The sequence below is a fragment of the Lontra canadensis genome, unplaced genomic scaffold (assembly GCF_010015895.1).
Source record: "Lontra canadensis isolate GAN:19392208 unplaced genomic scaffold, GSC_riverotter_1.0 scaffold118, whole genome shotgun sequence".
Taxonomy (NCBI): domain Eukaryota; kingdom Metazoa; phylum Chordata; class Mammalia; order Carnivora; family Mustelidae; genus Lontra; species Lontra canadensis.
The window spans coordinates 1,099,715-1,122,287 of record NW_022631112.1 but is presented as its reverse complement, the minus strand read 5'-3'; the positions used below and the strand labels follow the sequence as shown (position 1 = coordinate 1,122,287).

The following is a 22,573-nucleotide window of genomic DNA, read 5'->3' as shown; positions in this document are numbered from 1 at the left end:
TAGTATATATAGATTGTAGAAAATGCAGGCCTCTTTTGTAAAAGGACATTTTTATGCTTTGTATTGGGGACTGATAACTGTGCTTGGATTAAATTAGGCATGAAACTTTTAAAACAGTAACATCAGTTCCTTATTTTTCTTTCCTCCAGGCAGCTGAGTATGTCCCAGAGAAGGTGAAGAAAGCGGAAAAGAAATTAGAAGAGAATCCATATGACCTTGACGCTTGGAGCATTCTCATTCGAGAGGCACAGGTTTAGTGATATAGGATTACATTTCCTTCTCTATGGGTCCAATCACACTACTTGGTTCTGCAGTAAATAATATTTTCATAATCTTAACATTGTAAATGCTGTTTATTGGTTTTCAATTTTAGAATCAACCTATAGACAAAGCACGGAAGACTTATGAACGCCTTGTTGCCCAGTTCCCCAGTTCTGGCAGATTCTGGAAACTATACATTGAAGCAGAGGTTAATATTTTATTTTATTTTTTCTTATATAGCATCTGATGGGAATTGCAGCATACACTAGAGTGATAGAAAACAAGTTAGGAACATAGATGGCACAACTAGGACAAGGAGGATTTAAATGTCTCTTGCCTTTATTTTGTAAAATAGGTTTGAAGGAGTAATTAAAATGAATTTTTGAATTTTGGGTCTTTACAAGCTGATGATTGTTGCATTTTGGAATTGCAACAACATTAAAACAGTTTCAATGGTATTGGAGTGCTTTAGCCTTTTATTTACTTGTCATGTGTCAATTTATTGCCTCCTGTGTCATTTATTTAGAACGCATTTCTTTTTATTCCTACTTACAAACTAATATGAATGGTATTATGAGAAAATACAGAAATATTAACTTAGTTTCATAGGGTATATTGAGTGGTCAAATGAAACATGTTAGGTGAAAAATTATCTCAGGTTTTTGTGAAAATGCATGGTTTGTCAATAAATGTAAGCATTTCGGTAATTTGAAGGTAAGGTTTTTTAATAGGATAAAGTTTACATTACTCAGGAATAAGCTAATGTGATTCAAATATGTGTAATCATAATTTACCCAGTGATAACTTCTTTCTTTTTCTTGCTTTCTAACGGTCTTAAAATTTTACATCAGGCATGTTTATTTTAAAGAGTAAGGTCCTCATTCTTGATTATGATTAGAAGGGAAATGTTCATTTTTGACAACTGGAATTAGCAGTCAAGATGATAATAAAGCGTTAATGTATTGATACCAGTGGCACCAAGTAATCATCTTTCAGGTTATAATTTATTGGGATGGAAGGGGTGAGATGGGAGTGGTATCCACATTACAGTGAAAATTCTATCCATTTCTCTTTATAACTTATACTATGAAGTATTCTTATTTTGAATGTTAATTTTGTAATCTAAATTCTCAACATTATCAAATACACTGCAGCCTCATAACATTTTTCCATAATGACTAAAATTTGGTAATATATGGGTCTGTTTTGGACCTATTCAGAGCGTGTTAGTCACCAGTAGTACTAAACAGACTTCGCAACACAGTGCCACCTGTGATGTGCTTCTCATAATGGACCCAACCGACACCCAGTTTAAACTGAGGCTACAGTGTACTTACTCTATTTGTGCTGTAGTTTATAGTGTATTACTTTGGGAGTGGGAGGGAATTATTGGACAATAGCAGGAACATTGTGTGTGTGTGTGTGTGTGTGTGTGTGTTAAATTTTTGTGTGTGTGGTTGTGTATGTGGTGTGTGTGTTTGTATGTGTGAGAGATTGTACCTTACATGGAGTTTGGTTGTGGTTTTGGCCCAAGACCATATCCTTAAGGTTTCATCACTTACCCTTTGGGACCATTTCTTTCCTTAATATATTTAATCATCAGAGTAGACTGGCGTGGAATTCACCAGGTGAGTGAGTAGGCCTGTCTGAAGTATGCTGAACCCAGTGCTGCTTTGTAATACTCATTAAAGCAAGGAACCTGGATCACCTGTACTTGGTCTGCATTCCAGTTTGATTTCACAAACACATTAGCTTATATGCAAACTCATCAGAAATGAACATAATTGATACATAATAGTTTTTGTATAATGAAACAGTCCTTCCTTTAGTTTTAGAAATTTCTCAAATGTTCAGGTATTTATTCATGTATTTTATTATAGCATACGTTAAACTGAAATAGGCAGTTAGATACTCCATTCTGTGAGTATGAACACAGTATGTTTCTCCCATTTCCTAGCTAAAATACCAACTGCATTCTAAAAAATAATCCTAAGACCAGATGTTATTTCAGGGGGCTGAAATTGTCTACATAACAAGCTCATTCCATTTACTGTTTCAGAGCTACTAGCAGTTGCCCAATTTATTTAATTGGTAATATTTGCAGTTATTTCACACACATATACACAAATATGAATGTATGTATAAAACATATTTTTGAGAAAAATGGTGAAGAATATATATTAATGTGTGTTTTGTAAAGTTGACATTTTTGGTTTAGGAATTAAAATGTTAAATTGCTGATTCATAAATGCATATCATGAGCTGTGTTTTTCTCTTTCCTGATTTGCTCTTTATTTTTTTATTTTCACATTTTGTACTTTGTTTAGCCTGTAAGAGGCTAAAATTTTCTTTGGTCATAACACCCATTGTGGCCTTTAATGTTTCTGGAGACACATGACCTATTTATAAAACAGTAAAATCTGAAGTAATAAGAAATGTTTTCACATTAAAGGTAATACTAACAGTGTTTACATAACATCTTTGTATGCACTCTCAAGAAAATAAAGTTTTTTTAATACATTTGTTGTAACTCGGTACTTCGTGGCGGGAAAAATATGTTTCATTTATTTATGGTCAGCCAAACCACTGCATATGAGTCCTAATACATTTAGTTCTTTTCAAATGAAAATACATACATCACTGATAACAAGAGATAATTTTGCTTCTGCAAAGAAATTTGTAAATCTTCAGAACAAAGTAGCAAAAAGTGGTTTTTTGGGTTTTTTGCTTTTAAATTTGAAACCTCAGCATCAGTTGCAAATGAGAGTATAATATAAATAATTTTTAGTGAAGAAGCTAATGACACTAACCTGGTATTTTTCATATTTGCCAGTGTATCAGCTTTTCTCTTCAGTGGCATCTGCAGTACCTAGCTACTTGTGTAAAATTCAAAGGGTAGCTCATTACCTACTTTTAGTTTTTTTGCTAAAGCATAGAAATTGTTGGAGATAAAATTCTCTGTTGTCTAATGAAAGGACATTTAGGACCAACATCTATGTACTTATTATAATTACATAAATTCAGAATTAGGCCAGATTACTTTCGTGTTTCATATGTTAACTGTATAGAAACATCAGATATAAGTGGAATACCCAGTTAGAACATCAATGCTTTTTGGAGTAGTCAGAAGGGTTACTAAATTTCACAAAATTGAGAACATTTATGGTTTTGCCATATTCTTTTTGAAGTTCTTTTTTCCCCTTGTGGTTTCTGTAGCGTTTCATGTAGCTAGGTAATCAGTGTGACAACATGTAAGATACAATATTTTACTGGTAGAAGTAATTTGTTTTGAATTGGGCCACATTCATAAGAAATTTTTCTACAAAAGGGTGATGATTTTTATTCGTAGCTGGAGGAGAAATGAAGAAGGTAATGCTGTTGGTAATAGCAACAATGTATTTTGCTATCTGTGAAAGCTGTAATTCTTTAATAAAAGTATGTAGAGAATTGATTGCTTTTTATTTAAAAGATTTTAAAAACTGAATCCTTATAAAATGGGTTGTAAAGTATACCTTTCAGTTTTTCAAAATAACCTTTCTACTTGGGAAAAAAATGACTCTTAAAAATACCTTTCCTCTTGGAAAATGGAAGTGAACTCAGCATGGAACATGAGTGACCTAAATTGAAATAAACTTCTCCACTGTCAATACTGTTTTAATTCCTCTAAGTAGCAGTTCAAACTACTGTTATAATGTTTTGTATATCCTGAGCAATGTGATTTTTTAAATGCAGATAAAATTATTGCATTATCATATAGATTATAATTTCTTTTCTATACTTGAGCTTGCAATCTCTTTTAAAAAACCTGTACTCTTTTCTTATAGATCTGCTCTTTTCCTGTTTGTAATAAATGTTGGTCCATGTCTGTGTGATTATTCAGATTGTACTCTAAACCACAACGTGATCTTTAACTTTTAGTTTCTCAAATGCATGTATAAATGTAGTGTAGGGGTGTAAAAAAAAACAGGAATGATTTGCAAACACAGAACTGAGTAATCATATATCCGAAAGTGCTTTGAATAATTACATACTATTTTTAAAACAAAGAAGATATTTGTGTGTTTACTATTAAAAGTAGCAAACTTTTATTTCGGGTTTTATTGAACTACCTCGTCCATATTCCCTTCCATTATTGTAGCATAGATGTTTAGGTTTCTCACTGATACTAACTTGATCTATACATTTTTCTTTTCCCCTTGAGGCCTTTTCTCTTTACCCAGGCAGTGTATAATAAAACTACTTTGCAGAAAGATATAGTTAATTTAGATAATATTTCTTTTCTTAAAAATCTTACTTTCTGTTCTTTATCTTCTAGATAGTTTAGTGTCTTATGTGAAATGTAGTGATTTATTTTCAAGTAAAACCTTGTACTAATCAACCTACTTGCTTATATATTTCTATTTCTCCACTTCATAAAGCAAAATTACAATTTTTGCAGTCACTGATAAACATTGAAAATGCAGTGCTCCATCTTTTTTCCTCTGGAAAAGACTCAAATTTTTAACCCAACTTCTTTAGATTTTACTTTATTTTGTGTAATAAGATTTATGGTATATTCTGAAAATGGAAAAGGCATCTCTAACCAGATTTTAATAAAAAGCACACATACTTTAAAATTTATGGAACAAAAAAGGCTATTTGGTCAATGCAGTTGTAGTTTCCCTGTGGATAATGCTCTAGCCTAAATTTCTTGGGCATTTGTGGAATAACAATACTTAATATATAATACCTAATAGTGTTATTTTTTTTCAAGTGTGGGGCATCATACAAGATCTTAGGGGACTATTTTGGTATATGACCCACTTCCCCTATTCCAAGAGGTATTAATTAGAATTATGCTGCATCATGGCATCCATGAATAAACACACATAAGCCCTTTCTAATATTATAGAGTAAAATCTCCATAATTGGAAATAAAACTAATCCAAACAGAAAAGCCTTTTGAGGGTGCTCTGCATTTTTGGTTCTAACATGAGCATAAGGAAACCAGGTGGCAATTAATTGACTTTCTCTTAAAAAACAAGCAAAAAGACCTCTTGAAGTCAAAGGCTCAAATATTTTCTAATGGGTTTATTGTTTTTGTTTAGTTTGTGCTTTCAACTTGCAAACAGCTCTTCCTTTTTGAATGAGTCTGGTTCAAGGCACTTCCAAGAACTGAAGATTTCTAAAATATACTGGTGATGTCTATTAAAAAGCTGTATTTTGAAATGTGGACAAGAATGCATGTATTTGCTTGTAAATAATTAACTTTTTTAACTTTAATTTTTATTACTAAACAGTTGTGCTCTTAGCAACTTTGGAACAGAAAACAGTTGATGTAATGGCATAAATTGAAGTCTGTATAAATTTTTTCCCCCACATAGTCAGAATCCACAGCAATTTCAACAAAATTGTGAATATTTGCTTTGAATACAACTTGTTGAGAAACTAAACGACTTTTCTAAGGCTCAGGGAAGCATAACCTGGGGTAAGTTTTACCAACTTGTATGCTAGGAGACCCATGTAACCCCCTCACCCCACAAGGAAAAATTTTCAGTTTGGTAATACTAAGTGATCTAAATCAAAACAAAAATCTAATGTCAAAGGATTGAAATGTAGTTTTGAAATAATGCTTTGAAATGTATTAAGGCCAATAGAATGGTCCCAAAGCTTTTTTTAAGCTTTCTAATAACTTTTATTTATGTGATATAATGTGTTCAATTATGTCCTTTTTTTTAATATAAAATTTTAGTTTTAGCATATACAGATAATATTATTATTAGTGTTTACATATGTCTATATGGGGAATAGTCATTTTTTCTCTTCCAGTTGTGTGGAGACATAATTGGCATATAATACTGCATAAGTTTAAGGTATGCAACATAAAGGTTCAGTATATACATATATTGTAAAATGGTACCCACAATATTAATACCCATCACCTCACATCATACCAAGGGAAAGAATCTGGTAATGGGAACATTTTCTGTAACTTTTTCATGTTGAATTTTAAGAAAAAGAAAGTATTGACCCTTTTGCGATTATGATTTTCTTGAAAATTTTTTTATTCAACAAACTGAATATGCAAGTATTGGATATTTAAACCCCAAGAGAACATTAAGTTTAAATCCATAATTCATAGCTGGAAGATAAGATGAATTAGTTTAGCCAACTCATATGTGAGTGAAATAAATCAAGATATTATTACTCCTTAGAAGAAAAGTTTAGAAACTACAGTGCTATAAGATCACCTGGGAAACTTTTAAACCCTGCAGGTTTGGCAATTAGCATACCATTAATGCTGACTCAGTCTCCACAGGATGGCCAGGTGGAAACTCAGGTGTTCAGGCATCTAGTTTGGGGAATTGAGGCTTAAAAAGGCAGTAATTGAATCTTATTGCTGTGAGTGTGTTTCATACCTCACAGAATACTACCTGTATTTGAATTATAATGTGATTCATTAGTCTCCTGGCTTGCTCTTTTGACTAGACTGTGATAGATCACTCAATATATAATCAATCTAGAAGTAATCTTAGAAGTGTCTGTTGTGTACTTGGTAGTATTCCCGACAGTATGGGGACTATTTTTTTAGATCTGCAGGCAGGGTTGTGGTTGTTTATTAATGAACTTCGACAGTTTTGTAGTTGCTGACTTCTATTTGTGGGTTTGAAACCCAATTTTCTAACTCTGTAAACCTGTTGATTAAAACAGTATAATCATCTAAGTAAGAAACTCTTGAATCCCATTGTTCAGGGGGGACCACTTTAGTTGGAGAGTATGGCTTAAAATCACTGCAGGTTTTTTTTTGGTTTTTTTTTTTTTGTTTTTTTTTGATAAGTAACCCTTAACCCTTGAGAGTCTTTAAACAAGAACACCATCACATCTTACTATTTTCAGATTATTAGCCAATATCCATGCATTTAATTAGTACGTGACTCTTTATATATACTACTCACTCATTCTTTGGGGGGGTTGGAAAATGGAGTGTTCCAACAAAGAACTGGTCATTATTTCTAGCTATTTTTGTAGTAAGGTTTCTGAATTTTTCACCACACAGAGGAGTGTATTGTTTCTTAACCATTTTTAACTGTTTCCTTATTTAAAAAATTTTTTTTTCCCTCAGTGGCTTTTGGTAGCTTTTAAATCAAGTAAGACTTCTTTAAAAATAGTAATTTTATTCTTTTCAGTCTATAGCTGTCCTTAGGAGAGTTGGCTCTTTTCATCTTAAAATTGAGAATTTTTGCATCAATGATACTTGCAGAAGAGCTGAAGTAATACCTAAATTTCATTAAACTTTAATGTCAAAATCTCATTACCTTAACAAACTATCTCATGAAGTGTTAGACACTCAGGGAGCTTAAAAGTATTTGGGGAAGATTGTCAACAAAAAAAATGTTTCCTGTACTATCTGTACATTTATTTTAACTACTTCTACCATTTTTTAAACTATTATTTAACTCATTTAATAAGTGATTTCTTGGGGTTTTGTCGTTCTCTTAATTAGGATACGTTAGGTGAGAAAATGCATAAACATCACTTTAGATTATCATTTAGAGTGGAAGATTCAAATTGCATGCCAGTCACTGGGGATTTCGTGATTTAATCAGCTTTATTATGGGTTGAATAGTAAGAGCTTTGCTTTTATCGATTGTAAAATGCCATTTTGCTTTTTTAACTTGTTTTTTGAAAATACTTTAAACTTAGAGGAGAGTATAAGGACAATACAAGAACTCTTACACATACTTTGCCCTGATTGACCAGTTTTTAACATATGACATGCTTTATCAATCCTGTTTTTCCCTGAACCATAGGAGGTTGGGTTGCATACATCACAACCTTTAACACTTTAGTGTATTTTCTTTTCTCTCTCTTTTTTTTTTTAAGAGGCAGGAAGGGGCAGACGGAGAGGGAGAGAAAGAATCTCAAGGAGGCTCCATGCTGGGCCTGACATGACCTGAGCCAAAATCAAGAATTGGTTGCTTAACCCACCCAGGTGCCCCATTTTGGTGTATTTTCTAATAACAGATCTTCTCATATAGAAACATTTAAAAATTCTGGAACCCTATCATTAATCAAACTTTAATCTATAGTCCATGTTCTACTTTTATTATTGTTCTAATCATGCCCTTTATAGCAATTTCCTAGTAAGATTAGCATCTTCAAAGTTACTATATATAATTGTCATTCCTCTTTAGTCTCTTTTGATGTTGAACTGTTCTTCAACTTTAGCTTTGGTGTTTCCTCATCAGATTCAGGTTTTATACATTATAGCTGAGAAGCTGTAAATAATTGTGTGTCCTCACTATCTCATCCAGAGGCACATGATGTTCTTACTGGTGATGTCCGTGCTGACCATTTTCTCCATTGTATAGTTACTATTTCTCCTTTTGTCATTAATAAAATACTGGGGATATACTATGACTATAAAACTCCTGTTTCTCATTCAGCAACCACCCACTTCATTTTGAAATTTTAATCAATTTTGTCAGGAATCATTGATGTTCTCCTGACAGATTACCTAGTTTGTGTGTGTGTGTGTGTGTGTGTGTGTGTGTTTATTGTTGAGTGTAAGTAGGTACTCTATTCAATAGACTCAAACTTCGAGTTTATTTGAGAACTATTGGAGAGTACCAGCTTTTCTTTACTTGCTTCCACTTTTTTTTTTTTTTTTTAAATAGTAACTGGTTTTAGTTTTTAAAGATTTTGTTATTTGAGAAAGAGAGACATGAGCTGGGAGAGGGAGAAACAGGCTTCCCGCTAAGCGGGGAGCCTGGCCCTGAGCTGAAGGCAGACGCTTAACCAAGGCTTCCCTCCATGTTTTTTTCTTTTAAACAGTAGTTAGTGAGAAAAATGATGATTTACAGTATTTCAGTGGTTTATGATTGTAGCAAGTTTTCCAAATCTCATATCTCATACTCTATCAGTAATGCCTTTAAATTCTGTCATAAATCACATGGGGAAGATAACATTTGTTCCTCAACTCATAGGTTTATAAAAACTTAACTAGTTTTATGAGAATCACTGTAGGCCACAGAAAATTAGTATCTTACTGATTTATTAGTTAAATGGCAACTTCTTTCAAATAAGAATATATATATATATTTTAAATCATCAGGTCTTTGGCTTTAAAATAGGTTAGGAAGTGAGTTTAAAAAGTCTAGAAAAGAAAAGTTATCTAGATAAGTATTTCATTGTGTTTGCAAATGCTTTATTTTTAAAGTACTTACTTAAATAATTTCTTTGCTGCTTGAGGCACAAATTTGAAAGCTAACACTTTAAAGGAAATAATTTCTCTATTAGCAACTAAAGATTGCTTAAACCATAGAAGTGGTATTTTCCTAAAAGCTGGCTGTTTGATTGTAAATTTGAATTGGTGAGTTCACAGAATAGTGAGATTTACATTTAAAGAACAGATATTCCAAGTCAAAAGAACTTACATATAGGTGTCTGCAACACAGTCCTTTAATTGTGGGGGTGGTTATTTGCTTTGTGTCTCAACTGCAGTAGTACATTTATCCCTGATTATCTATTACTGCAACAGTGGCATTGTCAATTTTTGGTAGTGCAGAAAAGATGTTTGAAGAATTGGTCGTTTCTTGAAAGAAATGTGGGAGATTGTAGGTTATAAAGGGTAGTATGGAGAAATAGAAATGGCACAGAATTTGAAATCTGGTGACCTAGGATTTTGTACTTAAGCTCTTCCATTGTTTATTTATAAGAAGGTTCAGGTTATTTATTTATTTTGAAAGATTTTATTTATTTGACAGACAGAGATCACAAGTACGCTGAGAAGCAGGCAGAGAGCCGGATGCGGGCTCAATCCCAGGACCCTGGGATCATGACCTGAGCTGAAGGCAGAGGCTTTAACCCACTGAGCCATCCAGATGCCCCAGGTTATTTATTTTTAAGTAGGTATATTCCATGCCCAATGTGGGACTCAACCCCATGACTCAAAGATCAAGAGTTGACGGAACCAGCTGGGTATCCTCCCCTTTTCAGATTTTTATTATGAAAATTCTAAAAAAGAAAAACTGAAAGAATAACATGAATATTAAATACCTATAGACCTTCTACCTTGACTGGATGTTATGTTTAGGCATACAGGCTTTATCTTTTTCTGTTTATATAAAAAATATTTTACTGCATAACCACAATACCATTATCATACTGAAAAAGAACAGTAGTGTTCTAATACAAGTTAATATGCAGCTCATGTTTACATTTTTCAGCTGTCCCAGGTCTTGTTTTTTCTAAAATTCCCTGTTTCTGTGATAAGATTATTTGAATTTTCCCCTTACAGTGTTCCAATTTTTAAACTTTCTTTTTTTTTTCTTAAGTGAGAACATGCATGTGAACAGGGGGTGGGGAAACGGAGGGAGAGAGAGAGTCTCAAGCAGGCTCCGTGGTTATTGTGGAGTCAACTTGGGGCTTGTACTCACAACCCTTGAAATCATGACCTGATCTGAAACCAAGAGTCTGTTGCTTAACCGACTGAGCCACCCAGCTTCCCCGATAATGGTCTTTTTTCTCCTGTGCTTTGTGTTTAAGTTAAATTTACCACACAGTTTTTTCATTTCTCAGTTTCATCTCTTCCCTATCTGAATAGGAAAAACTAATGTGAATTCAAGTATTCGTTCCAATAATCTATATAAAAATGGAAAAGTCCCATTAACTCTTCTAGACAAAAGTTTTCTTTAGAAATGTAATGTTAGGAAGGTGGGAGTTTTTTATATTTTTACCAAGAGGCAACTTATTTTCTAAATTTAAATACATTTGCAATAACTTAAAGTTTTTGCGGTTCTTACCTAAAATATGCATGGAATTGAACTGGAGTTCTTAAATGTAAGCAAATGTTTTTTCATTTATATATTTATTGTAGATCTGTAAAACTACTTTTATGGAAAAAATCTGTGGACATTACCTAATGAAGATATTTTTGGAGGTGAAAGATTTTTCTAGAACAGATTTTTAGAAATAAAGAGTTCAAGTTACATTTTAAAAATTCATAGTTGATTTTCAGTTGTATCTTACTGTAGTGATTTTCCTTTATTCTGATTACTGGCCTCAATGGTAATAGCTCAAATTTATTGTTTTAATATATTCTGGCATTGTGTTTAGTACTTTATGTGGGATATTTGATTAACCACAGTTTACCTTTTGAGGTATGTGTGTATTACCCATCCTTTTTTTCCCAGATGACCAGCTTTTCTGAGATTTAGATTATTTAAACAACTTTGTTAGCATCAACAAAACTCATGTTTAAAGTGGGAAAGAGGTTTATAGTCAAGTGTTCTAATTCTTGGGTTTGAGCATCTAGTTCTTTGAAAAATAGATGATGTATAAGCCACTCAACAACCACATACATTTGTTAAAAGTGTCTTAGAAGTTGGCATGGTATAGTAACTTCCATGCAGCTTCATCTTACGGTTTGTAACATATTCTAAAATTCTACTTTGTTACTCTATGTATTTTTACCTTTCACAGTTTTAAAAAAGTTTAACCTTAGGTATTTTGATATAATTTCAGGTAACAAAGGAATTCTGAACACTAACAAATCTTACTAATTCTGGACTTTTAATTTGTAAGGACATGGTCTTTAAAACTGTATTCAACATTAATATGAGAATAGTACTTTTTACTTTCTACTTAATGAGCAGTGAGTTTTATTAGGATGGAATTTTCTTAAATCAAGACCAGAATTTAGGATTTAGTGAAGAATATTAGCTTTTGAGTATCTGCTTACTATACAGTTAACCTTTTCTTTCCATAGAAGTGTGGAAGTCTTGCAAAATAAGTCTTTCTGGTAGGATAGACTATTTTATTTGTGCGTGTGTGTGTGGGTTTTTTTGAAGGGAAAATCTTTAAAGTACTTGAAGTTATGGGGGAAAAAACCTCATGAAAAATTGAAGTCAGAGGGGCACAACATTTAGTGCTCTTTTTAAAAGTTACGAAACTTTTCCTTTTTAACTTTCTTTTTTAAAAAGGTTTTATTTGACAGAGACAGAGGGAACACAAGCAGGGGGAGTAGGAGAGGGAGAAGCAGGCTTCCCGGTGAGCAGGGAGCCGGATGCAGGGCTCAATCCCAGAACCCTGGGATCTTGACCGGAGCCCAAGGCAGATGCTTAATGACTGAGCCATCCACGGACTCCGAGAATCTAAACTTCTGTAGTTAATGGGAAAGTCATAGTTACTGAAACTGGGCCAATATTTCCAGTTATTGGTAACTTATAGTTTCTCTCCAGTCTACGTCACTGAATACTGTAATATCTTGTTTTTCATCTTCCTAATACTGCTCAATTGATCCTAAATAAATCTATGAAATGTAAAAATTCAAATTATTTGCCTATAAAATAATTTTGCAGTTTTAAATTTCTCATAATTGAAGAACGGTAGAAATTCACTTTAGTGTATACAGTGATGTTTATTCTAATCCTTTCTGAATAGGGAGAAAGGTATAACTGTAGCTTAACTTCTAGGAAATGATGTGCAGATTAAAATATGCAGAATTTTATTAGCAAACCCTTTGGCAAGTATTTTTATATGTGGGTTCTTTAAAAGTACCCTGAATCAGTGGACGTTTACTAGAATGAAAACTTAACAGATGTCTGTTGATGTATTTGCCTGGGTTATATTCATAAAAATTTCCCAAAGTCTTATACTCTTTTTCTGTAGTACAATTGACTATTGAATTTACAGATTCTCAGAAAGTCACTGGGCATATTTTCATAGGTTTTTATTCGGCTATCGACAAAATACATGAAAATATGTTACTTCAGGTCCTGCTTTCACTTCATGTATCAGGAGAAGATGGGGGAATTAACTTGCAAGTTAATTCTAGCATAAATAGATGCTAGACACCAAGATGCTATGAACATCTCAGTGAACAAGTTATAGTTTGTTGTAGAGAAACATGGCTGATAGGTGCTAAAATAGAGAAAACAATATGGGAGGTTGGTCCAGGAAATGTAGAACAGCAAGATTTCTAAACAGGCCCGAAATTTGTGAATCCCTGCAAAGGGAACCACTAGTGCTGAGGCCTCAACAGAGGCAAGAAAAAAAGATCATTGTTTTATTTGAGCAGTTGAAACAGCTTGATAGTTGGTAAGCTGAATTTCACTTCTAGTCCTTCCCACTATTTCAAACAGATGACCAGATGACTTACGACTATTACTTGAAGTATTTCTTAGTTACAAAAACATATGAGCTCTATAGTTAATAATTGCACCCAAGCTGTTAGAAAATAGAACTGGAGGAAAAAGCCTGAATATCTAAAACTTTAATGGCTAAAATAGTAAGGTGAATGTAATTTTGCTCTAGGAAAACAGCAAGTTGAGAGAACATAATTCTGGGTTCTTGTTTTAAGTCATGCCTACATAAATTTAGATGTTAACTGAGTGGAAGTTTCCTTTTCACTTTTCAAAGAAAGATACACGTTGGTTAGAAATCCTCTTCTGGTTTCATTAATTTTTACTTGGCATTTCAGACTTAAGAGAATTTAAGAAGCTATGAGACCTTTTATTCCCTGAAATAGTCTTCAGATAGCTTGAGGAAAATGTAACAATTGACCAAATGTTCTTTTGGGGGGAGAAAAAAACCTTTACAAAGGTAGAAACTAGTTATTTTTTTTATAGGTAGATAAAATCTGAGTGGTTGCTTTTTTTTTTTTTTTTTTTAAGATTTTGTTTGACAGACGGAGATCACAAGTAGGCAGAGAAGCAGGCAGAGAGAGGAGGAAGCAGGCTCGCTGCTGAGCAGAAAACCCGATGCGGGGCTCGATCCCAGGACCCTAGGATCATGACCTGAGCCGAAGGCAGAGGCTTTAACCCACTGAGCCACCCAGACACCCCTGAGCGGTTGCTTTAAACAATTTGGTTCCTAGAAAAGTTTTCACCATAAGTAAAAATGTTTTTACTAAATGCCAGTCCTAGGATAGCACATAACAGTGTCTAGCTTATTCAGTAACATAGAGTTTCTAGATTGACTTACGCACAGGAAAAAAGATTGCTCATTCATTTTATGAACTCTATTATGAAAGAAACTTGAGACTTTACTACCTCAGTTTGGTTAAACATGGAGTTTAATGTGCAAGTGTGCACTAAAAGGGACAGTTGAACCAAAGGGACATTTAACCAAGATTTTTAAATGCCACTTACACTTATTGAAACTTATTTTGAGGAAAACCCTGGAACTCATGTCCTGATGTCTTGTGAATATTTTTGGAATACATAGACTGGCTAAAATTAAGAAAAAAGCACAACAGCTGGTTTCCAAACATATTTTTGGTAAAGCTGTGCCAGTTTCTAAGTTTTCAAATTTTCATAAAGTCCAAAAATTATTAGGGTGGGAGTATTGTCTGCTTATAGCAGTATGTTAAGTTAATAAGGAGGGAAGCATTAATAATTATATTGATGTGATAATGATCTATATATATTTTTAAAGATATTATTTATTTATTAGAGAGCGAGAGAGGGAACACAAGTACAGGAAGTGGGAGAGGGAGAGGCAGGCTTCCCGCTAAGCAGGGAGCCCGATGTGGGGCTCAATCCTAGGACCTGGGATCATGACCCGAGCCAAAGGCAGCCGCTTAACAACTGAGCCACCCAGGCGCCCCATTTTAGAATGGTATTACATGAAACAGTGTTTTTATAACTGTAAGAGTAATTGAGGGTTATACTGCAACTTTGATCACTGAATTAGTGAGTTCTGGTTCTTGATTGGGTTTGGCTGCTTTCTAGAACCTTCAAAACCATTACAATAACCAGAGTTCTCTTCCAAGTGGAATTTGGTATAGCAATAATAAAATTCGTACATTTTAACTGAGTTCATATCTGTAAATTTTGTTTAAAACATCAGTTATTAGTCAAATGCAGATAGGTTGATTCGTTTTTAATTAGTCTATATGAGGGATAAATAGTGGGATACCAGATTCAGTATAAAATTTTGTGCTTGATAACTGTATGGTAGATAATTCACGTAGTAAAGTCTCTTCATCAGTCACACTGGCCTCTTTAAATGTTCTAGACATATTCCCAACTCCAGGCTTTTCTTTACAAATTAGCTCTGTTGTCTGCTCTAAAGATATAGCTGCTTAAGTAAATCTTTTGCTTTCTTCAAATCTGCAAGAAAAAGTGTTATCTTCACTGAGAGATATGCTATGGCTACTGAATGAAAACTTGTCACCCCATTCCCAACTCATCAAAACTCAAATCTTTTCTCTTATTTTTTTCACCTATAATACTGTGTTTATAATTTCTCTTTTGTACTCTGTTAGGTTTCAGGAACTGAGAATGATGCTTGACATACAGTGGTACTTTGTTGGATGAAAAATTGCAGTGGGAAGTAAAATTGAGATTATATTGTTTTACAACTTGAATTTCAATATTTTAAAAGATTTTATTTATTAGAGTGAGCACAAGTTTTGGGGGAAGGAGTAGAGAGAGAGGGAGAAGCAGACTCTCCTGAGCAGGGAGCCCAGTGTGGGTCCGATCCCAGGAGTCCGGGATCATGACCTGAGCTAAAGGCAGAGGCTTTAACCCACTGAACCACCCAGGTGTCCCTTGATTTTTAATTTCTAAGAATCAGAGTATGGTATCAATTTATGACAAAATGTATTCTTTTTTATAAAATTAAACATCTAATAGCTTTACTGTTAACAGGTTACAAAAGGTGTTCTTACAGTTTATCTAAGAATGCAAAGGAAATGTTTTTGTCTGATAGCCTGAGATGATTAGGTATCATAGATTAAGCTTTATTGCTATTTAGAATTATCTTGATGTATGACCCAGAAGTGTTTTTAAAGAATTACTCAATTTAAAGGGTATTACTAATTGACCTACCATTTTGAAGTAACTTAAAAAAATTGCTTGTGGTTCTGTAATAGTTGCAGATAAAACTTTAAAACTTGGTATAAAATAAATTCCTGGCAAGTAATAATAAAGTTTTGGCAGTATTATATTGGAGTGAAATTTCTGAGACATTTGTATGTGTATATATATGATTAAAACTTGAGTTTTCACATGTTGATTTATGAGATTTCACAGGTGGTTTTGTCAAATTAGTAAAGCGTAGACATTCTAACTCCCCACCCTCTTTCACAACTTTGACTAATATATATGTACACAATGCCAGCATCTGATTGATGGGTGGGAATTCTTTTTGCAAAAACTAAAATACTATATTAAAATATTAAATATTGAAATACATAAAGGCCTTTTTAATCCATAAACAACTTTATATAGATTTATTTTTAAAGACAAATAAATATAAAAGATTACCCTAGCTTTCATCTTAAAAAAAAAAAAAAAAGCTATAGAATTCTGTGTTAAATACTAGTTATCATTTTACTTTTTGTTCTTGTGATTTTCACCCAAGCTTCACTTACTTGGGCATAGCAAACGTTAAACTCAAATTGCTGGATTCATGAAGTGTTTCAGAGAACTGAATTACACTTAACTTGGGAATTCTGTAATATATGGTTTGTTTAATTCTATATATTTTTTTTAAACTTTGGGATTCAGTGTTTCGGTGAGCATTGGATTTTAAAGTTTTAAGTTACTTTTCAAGATAGTTTGTGTACAATTTTTTTCCGCAAGTTTTTTGAAAGCTAGATAGTATGAAACATATTGAAGATTTGGGTAGTATGGTGAACTTTGTTACTCAGATCAACTCTCACTGAAAGCAACTAGACTGCTGGACTGAATTTGATAAAAGCCTGATGGAAGAACTGGATAGTAAGGATTTGCCAGGCCAAAACTAACTGCAAAACAAACGCAGAAAAACAAAAATAGGAACACTGGGAGATAAGCGGAATACCTCAGTTGTTTTTACCCTGAGAGTCTTTGCCACACTGGGAGAATACAAGCTGCAACTGTTAATGCTTCCAAGGGCTCAGGCAACAAAAATCGGAGCCCAAGTCTGCTCAAGATATTCTTCCCCTTTAAAACTGTGTAGGTAATACTCAGGATGACAGTGAACCAGAAAAAACTCTGGGCTATCAGCCTAAGTTGAGGAGCCTGAGGATACTTACTGTGATCCTGACCAGAGTGGAATGGGGAAGTCCTGATACAGTACAGCAGAGTTGGCCTTTGAATGGATTTGTGGTTAAAATAAACAGTACTTGGGTGGTTCAAAAACAAAACAAAACCCCATTAATGTAGGGTGGACTCAGTCTGAGTTTAGGCTCTTAATAAACCAGGAAGTTTACTCAAACCCTTTCTGGAAGAATGTACTTTCATCACAAAAGCCATAAAAAAAAATCACAAATATTTTTCCAAGGAGAAGGGTTTCAATTATTAAAAACAGCATGTAAGGAAACCACATACAGCAGAAAAAGATCAGCAAAGACTTCAGTTAAATTAAGGTTGACTTGAGTTAAAACAGATTAGGCACATTGAAGAGAGACTTGAAGAAATCCAGATTAGAGTTTAAGAAACCATGAAATTAAAAATATGAAAGAGATTAAGAGCCACCAAGCATAGAGTGAAAATGTGTCTAATTGAAGTTTCAGAAGTAGAAGAGAGATTGGGCAGAAGCACAATTTGAAGAGCTAAATACTAATTTTCCAGAGTTCAGGATGCTCAATGGATCCCAAATAATATTAAAAAAAAGAAAAAATTTCCACATAGATACATGAAAATGCAACCATAGAAAACAAGACCAGAAAAATCACAGCAACAGCTATCTACAAAAAGACAAATGAGCAAAGGATTGGCAGGTTGATCAACAGCTTCCCAACAGCACCAATGCAAGCCAGAAGACATTGGAATTGGCACTTCAATTTGCTGAGAGAAAATAGATGTCAAAGCTCTATATCCAGGAAAAAAAATCTTTATGGAGATGAAAGAAATTCTAGGCAAGATTAATAAAACAACATCAGCATCGTCAAAGATACATACTTTTGGACATTTCCAATCATACAGAGAGTTTCCTCAAGCTTAAAAAAATACATGATAAGGAATTTTAAGTAAGTATCCATGAGGTTACCCTGAATATTTGTTTCCTTAATAAGTTTTCTCCCCCAAATTCATTCTGTTGTAATGAAAGTTCTCTTGAGTGGGCCTTTATTAGAATTGTAGTTAATATTTATTTTTAGTTTATTTTTTAAAAAGAAAGCAATTATGAATTTTATGTTTATCATATAAATTTGGTAAATCTTATTTGATTGCTTTAGTGCCAAAGCTTATAAAGTTTGTGTAGAACAGTGTAAGTGTTGACTTTCAGTCATATTTTTATCCATTTGTAATCATTTAAATAGTAGTTAAGTATTATTAATACCTGATAAAACACTCTAAATAATCTTGAATTATACCAGTATTTTATTTCATTAGTTAATACCATTTTTATGTTTGAAAATTATGAGTTAAATTTTTATGGTAATGCTTCTGTACTTTATCAGCTTGTGATAGATTTCTTTTTAAAATGCTTAAATTCTAATAAGTATTTGGAAGTTGAAAAAGTAATTCTTTGTCTTAAAATATATTGTTAGTTAAATAGTTAAACCGTATTATACATCTAATTTCTGCCTGGCTGGCTCAGTTGGTAGAGCATCCAACTCATGTTCTCAGGGTCATGAGTTCAAGCCCCATGTTGGGTGAAGGGCTTTACTTAATTAAAAATGAGTGAAATAGGGAGACTAATTTCTGTGTGCATAATACATATCCCATGTCTTTTGTACATTTTTAGAGTATTTGGAGGGTTTGTTTAGGGTTTTAAAGTACATCTATTTTGTAAAAATATGGTTCAAAAATCCAAGTTACTAACGAGGCCTACAGTGAAAGGTTTTTCATCTGCCTGTCCTTGAGCCACCCATCTTCTCAGTGAAATACGTTCAGCCTATGTTTTTCTCTTGTACTTTTACATGAATAATTGCCTCTTGTGTTTTGCACTTGCTTTTTTTTTTTAATTACTTAAAATGAATTTTAAAAGTGATTTTTTTTTAACAAGTGCTTTTTTTGCTTAACCCATCTTCTACTGAGGGATATTTAGGTTCTTCCCAGACTTGTTGTAATACGAACATTACTGCATTGAACGTTGAACATCTTTTTTTTTTTTTTTTAAGATTTTATTTATTTGACAGAGAGATCACAAGTAGGCAGTGAAGCAGGCAGAGGGAGAGGGGGAAGCAGGCTTTCTGCTGAGCAGAGGGCCCGATGTGGGGCTCGATCCCAGGACCCTGAGATCATGACCTGAGCCGAAGGCAGAGGCTTTAACCCACTGAGCCACCCAGGCACCCCCGTTGAATGTCTTTCTATATGTCATTTCCATTTGTGTGAATATTTTGTAGATTAAGTTTCTAGATGAGGAGTTGCTGGATCAAAGAGTGTGGGATTTTTTTGAATTTTCTATATCCAAATTCCCTTTCGCAGAGGTGGTAGCAATTTAAAATCCCATTGATAATCCTTGGAAAACTTCACTTCTTCACATCCTCTTAATGCAATATATTACTATACTTTAAAACTTTTGCCAGTATTTATAGGTAAATAATCTCTGTGTGGTTAATAGGCATTTCTCTTATGAATGAGATTGAGCATGTTTGCATGTTTAAAGACTTTGGATTTCTTTTTCTGAGCCCTGATACAATACCCTTACCACGTTTTTCTGTTTTGCTTTTTCTTATTTGCAGAAACATTATATGTTAGGGGAGTTAAGGGATTCTTCACAATTTGCTATTTAAAAGTTAAAGTAATTTTGACATAAAAGTTAAATAGTATATTTTCTTGATTGCTTATGTTTTTCTCAGGGACAAATTGGAAGAAATGATAAATGTGCTCTGAGATGAAAAGCCAATATTTTTCTTTGTTATTTTGGTGTTCTTGACTTGCTCTCAATACTTTTCTTTCAAATACATGTTTTGTGCTTAGCTTTTCATTTAGTTGATCAACCCTGTAATTTCCCATTTAAATCTTATGTTTACAAGTTATTTTTCTCACGTCTTGAGCTTTCTATGTTCTTGCAACTCAACATTAGAAAGACGTGAGAAAACTCAAATACCCGAATGTAATGGTAATAGTTTTAAATAGATTTTTTTTTGTTTTAATTGATTAATTTATTTGACGCAGAGAGAGCGAACATACAAGTAGGCAGAATAGTAGCTAGGGAGTTGAGAAAGGAGTCCGACGAGGGGTTCCATCCCAGGATCCTGAGATCATGACCTGAGCCGAAGGCAGACACTTAATGACTGAGCTACCCAGGTGCCCCTTTAAGAAGATTTTGTAAGAGTATACTTCTTTTGCTAGTTACTTGCTTTTTTCCCTTAAATTGATTTGACTATAAAATATTTGTGAAGAACAGTCTTGATTCACAGTATAAATTTTCTTGAGCTATTAATTAAAAACAAGCATCAAAACCATGAAGGCACTTTTAAGAATTATGGAAATCACTTTGAAGTGAATTTTATATTACATAGATTATATTTGTACTATTTAATGTAAAACTTTTTTAGTTGTTGATTTATTTAATATTAAACATTTTTAAATTAGTTTTCCCAATTGTTGAGGTAACTAAACACTTATAAAGTCTGGGTTTTCAAATGTAGCAATTTGGAAGTCCAACTCTACATTATTTTATGCCTTGTCTGTGTGCATTTTGTTGGATGAGGGCATGGGGGTGGGGCAGGAATGGTCCTGTCCCAGGCTTCTGTCCTCCCTTAGATTTAGGTAATGGTTAGAAAAGGGCTGTCAGCTCAGCTTCTTAGAGACTCTGAGCAGTAGGAAACTTATTTTCCTATTACTTCTTATGTGTCACAAACTTTGATAATCTGACAGCTGCACTAACCTGTCACGGAAAGCCCAGACAAAAACAGACCTGTGTTAGAATCCGCTGGGAAAAATGACCATCTGTTTATTAGATGACAGGAGCCTCCAGACTTCATTTATAAGCTAAAATATTATCTTGATCCAGAACTTCCTATTCAGCTTTTTTCCCCTTTCAGCTTTCTTTACATTTAAGTGAGCACAGTGGGGGTCTATTTTGTATAACAAGAATGCCACTATAATCCTTCTTTCTTGTCCCCTGAAACCTTAATGGCAGCGTTCCATGTAGAACTTGAGCTTAATTCTTTACTTTTGGTGGTATCACTTTGGGAAATGTCCTCACAAACATGTATTTGGAGGAGATAAAATGTAAAATATAAGCCAAACATTTCAAACTATATAAATTGCAGAAAAATAGGGCATACTTCCCTTAAGCCTTTATAGGCCTGCTTTGAGAAAGTCATTTAGGAACTTATGAAGTAAGGAAAAAAGTTTTAAAATTTAAGTACCTATTAGGTTATTTTATAAACATTTTGGAGATAATAAATACTTAAAATTTTAAAGTAGGACTTAACTCATAAAAATAGAAGCAGAATTTGAATTTTGGAACATATCCATCATAGAAGAAGAAGATTCAGGTCTCAATCTTATTTCTTTATAATTGGTTAGTTATGTCTACTTATTTAAACCTCACGTCAGAGCCCCAATTTCTCATCTTTCAGGTGGTTATTTGAAGCAGTGTTACACTGGAAATAAAAACTTTTAAGAGAATAAATGAAAAAATTGATTTGGGTATTTGCATGAAATTGTCTAAGCCATGTGAAAAATCAACTTTCAAAATCCATATTAGCATTTTAGTCAGTCCTTAATCTATTTTATAAAATTGTTATTCTAAATTGACTGACAGTATAATATTCTTTCTAAACCATTTTATGGAGGTTGGGTTTTTCAGATCAAGTTTTTTTTTTTTTTTTTTTTTTTTAGATTTTTATTTATTTATTTGACAGACAGAGATCACAGTAGGCAGAGAGGCAGGCACAGAGAGAGGAGGAAGCAGGCTCCCCGCTGAGCAGAGAGCCTGATGCGGGGCTCGATCCCAGGACCCTGGGACCATGACCTGAGCCGAAGGCAGAGGCTTTAACCCACTGAGCACCCAGGCGCCCCTTTCAGATCAAGTTTTAACAAGTTTTAACAAGAATTATAGAACTCATAGCTTTTTATAAAAGTTACACATTTACCTTTTTACAGTTCCATATTTAAGTTAGTATAATATTAATTCCATAAGTAACTTCAATTTAGCAACTGTTTATTGAATGTTCTATGTTGGGAACTATTCTAGGTGCTGCAAAATAAACTGGTGAAAGTCAGTGCCTTTGTGGGATTTTTTTAATGATGACTCATTTTCATATGAGCCAATGGAATACTGAAAAAATACAGTTCTTATAGCAGGCTTTCGTATACAGTTGTCACAAAAGCTAAATATGTAGGTGAATAAAAATTTTGGAATGAAATGGTTCAATTTTAAAGGTCAAGCATAATGAAGTGGCATCAAATAAATGGAAGTTAAGAGGAAAGAGATGAGA

At 33.4% G+C, this 22,573-nt stretch overlaps 1 protein-coding gene across 1 annotated transcript in view; it reads left to right on the top strand.

Moving 5' to 3' along the window:
* The window catches only part of CSTF3 (cleavage stimulation factor subunit 3), a 67,832-nt gene that overhangs the window by 14,729 nt on the left and 30,530 nt on the right, over positions 1 to 22,573 (top strand). The window contains exons 2-3 of the mRNA XM_032841002.1: positions 150 to 251; positions 374 to 469. Coding sequence (XP_032696893.1) covers positions 150 to 251; positions 374 to 469 — 198 coding nt within the window. The remainder of the gene's footprint in view (positions 1 to 149; positions 252 to 373; positions 470 to 22,573) is intronic.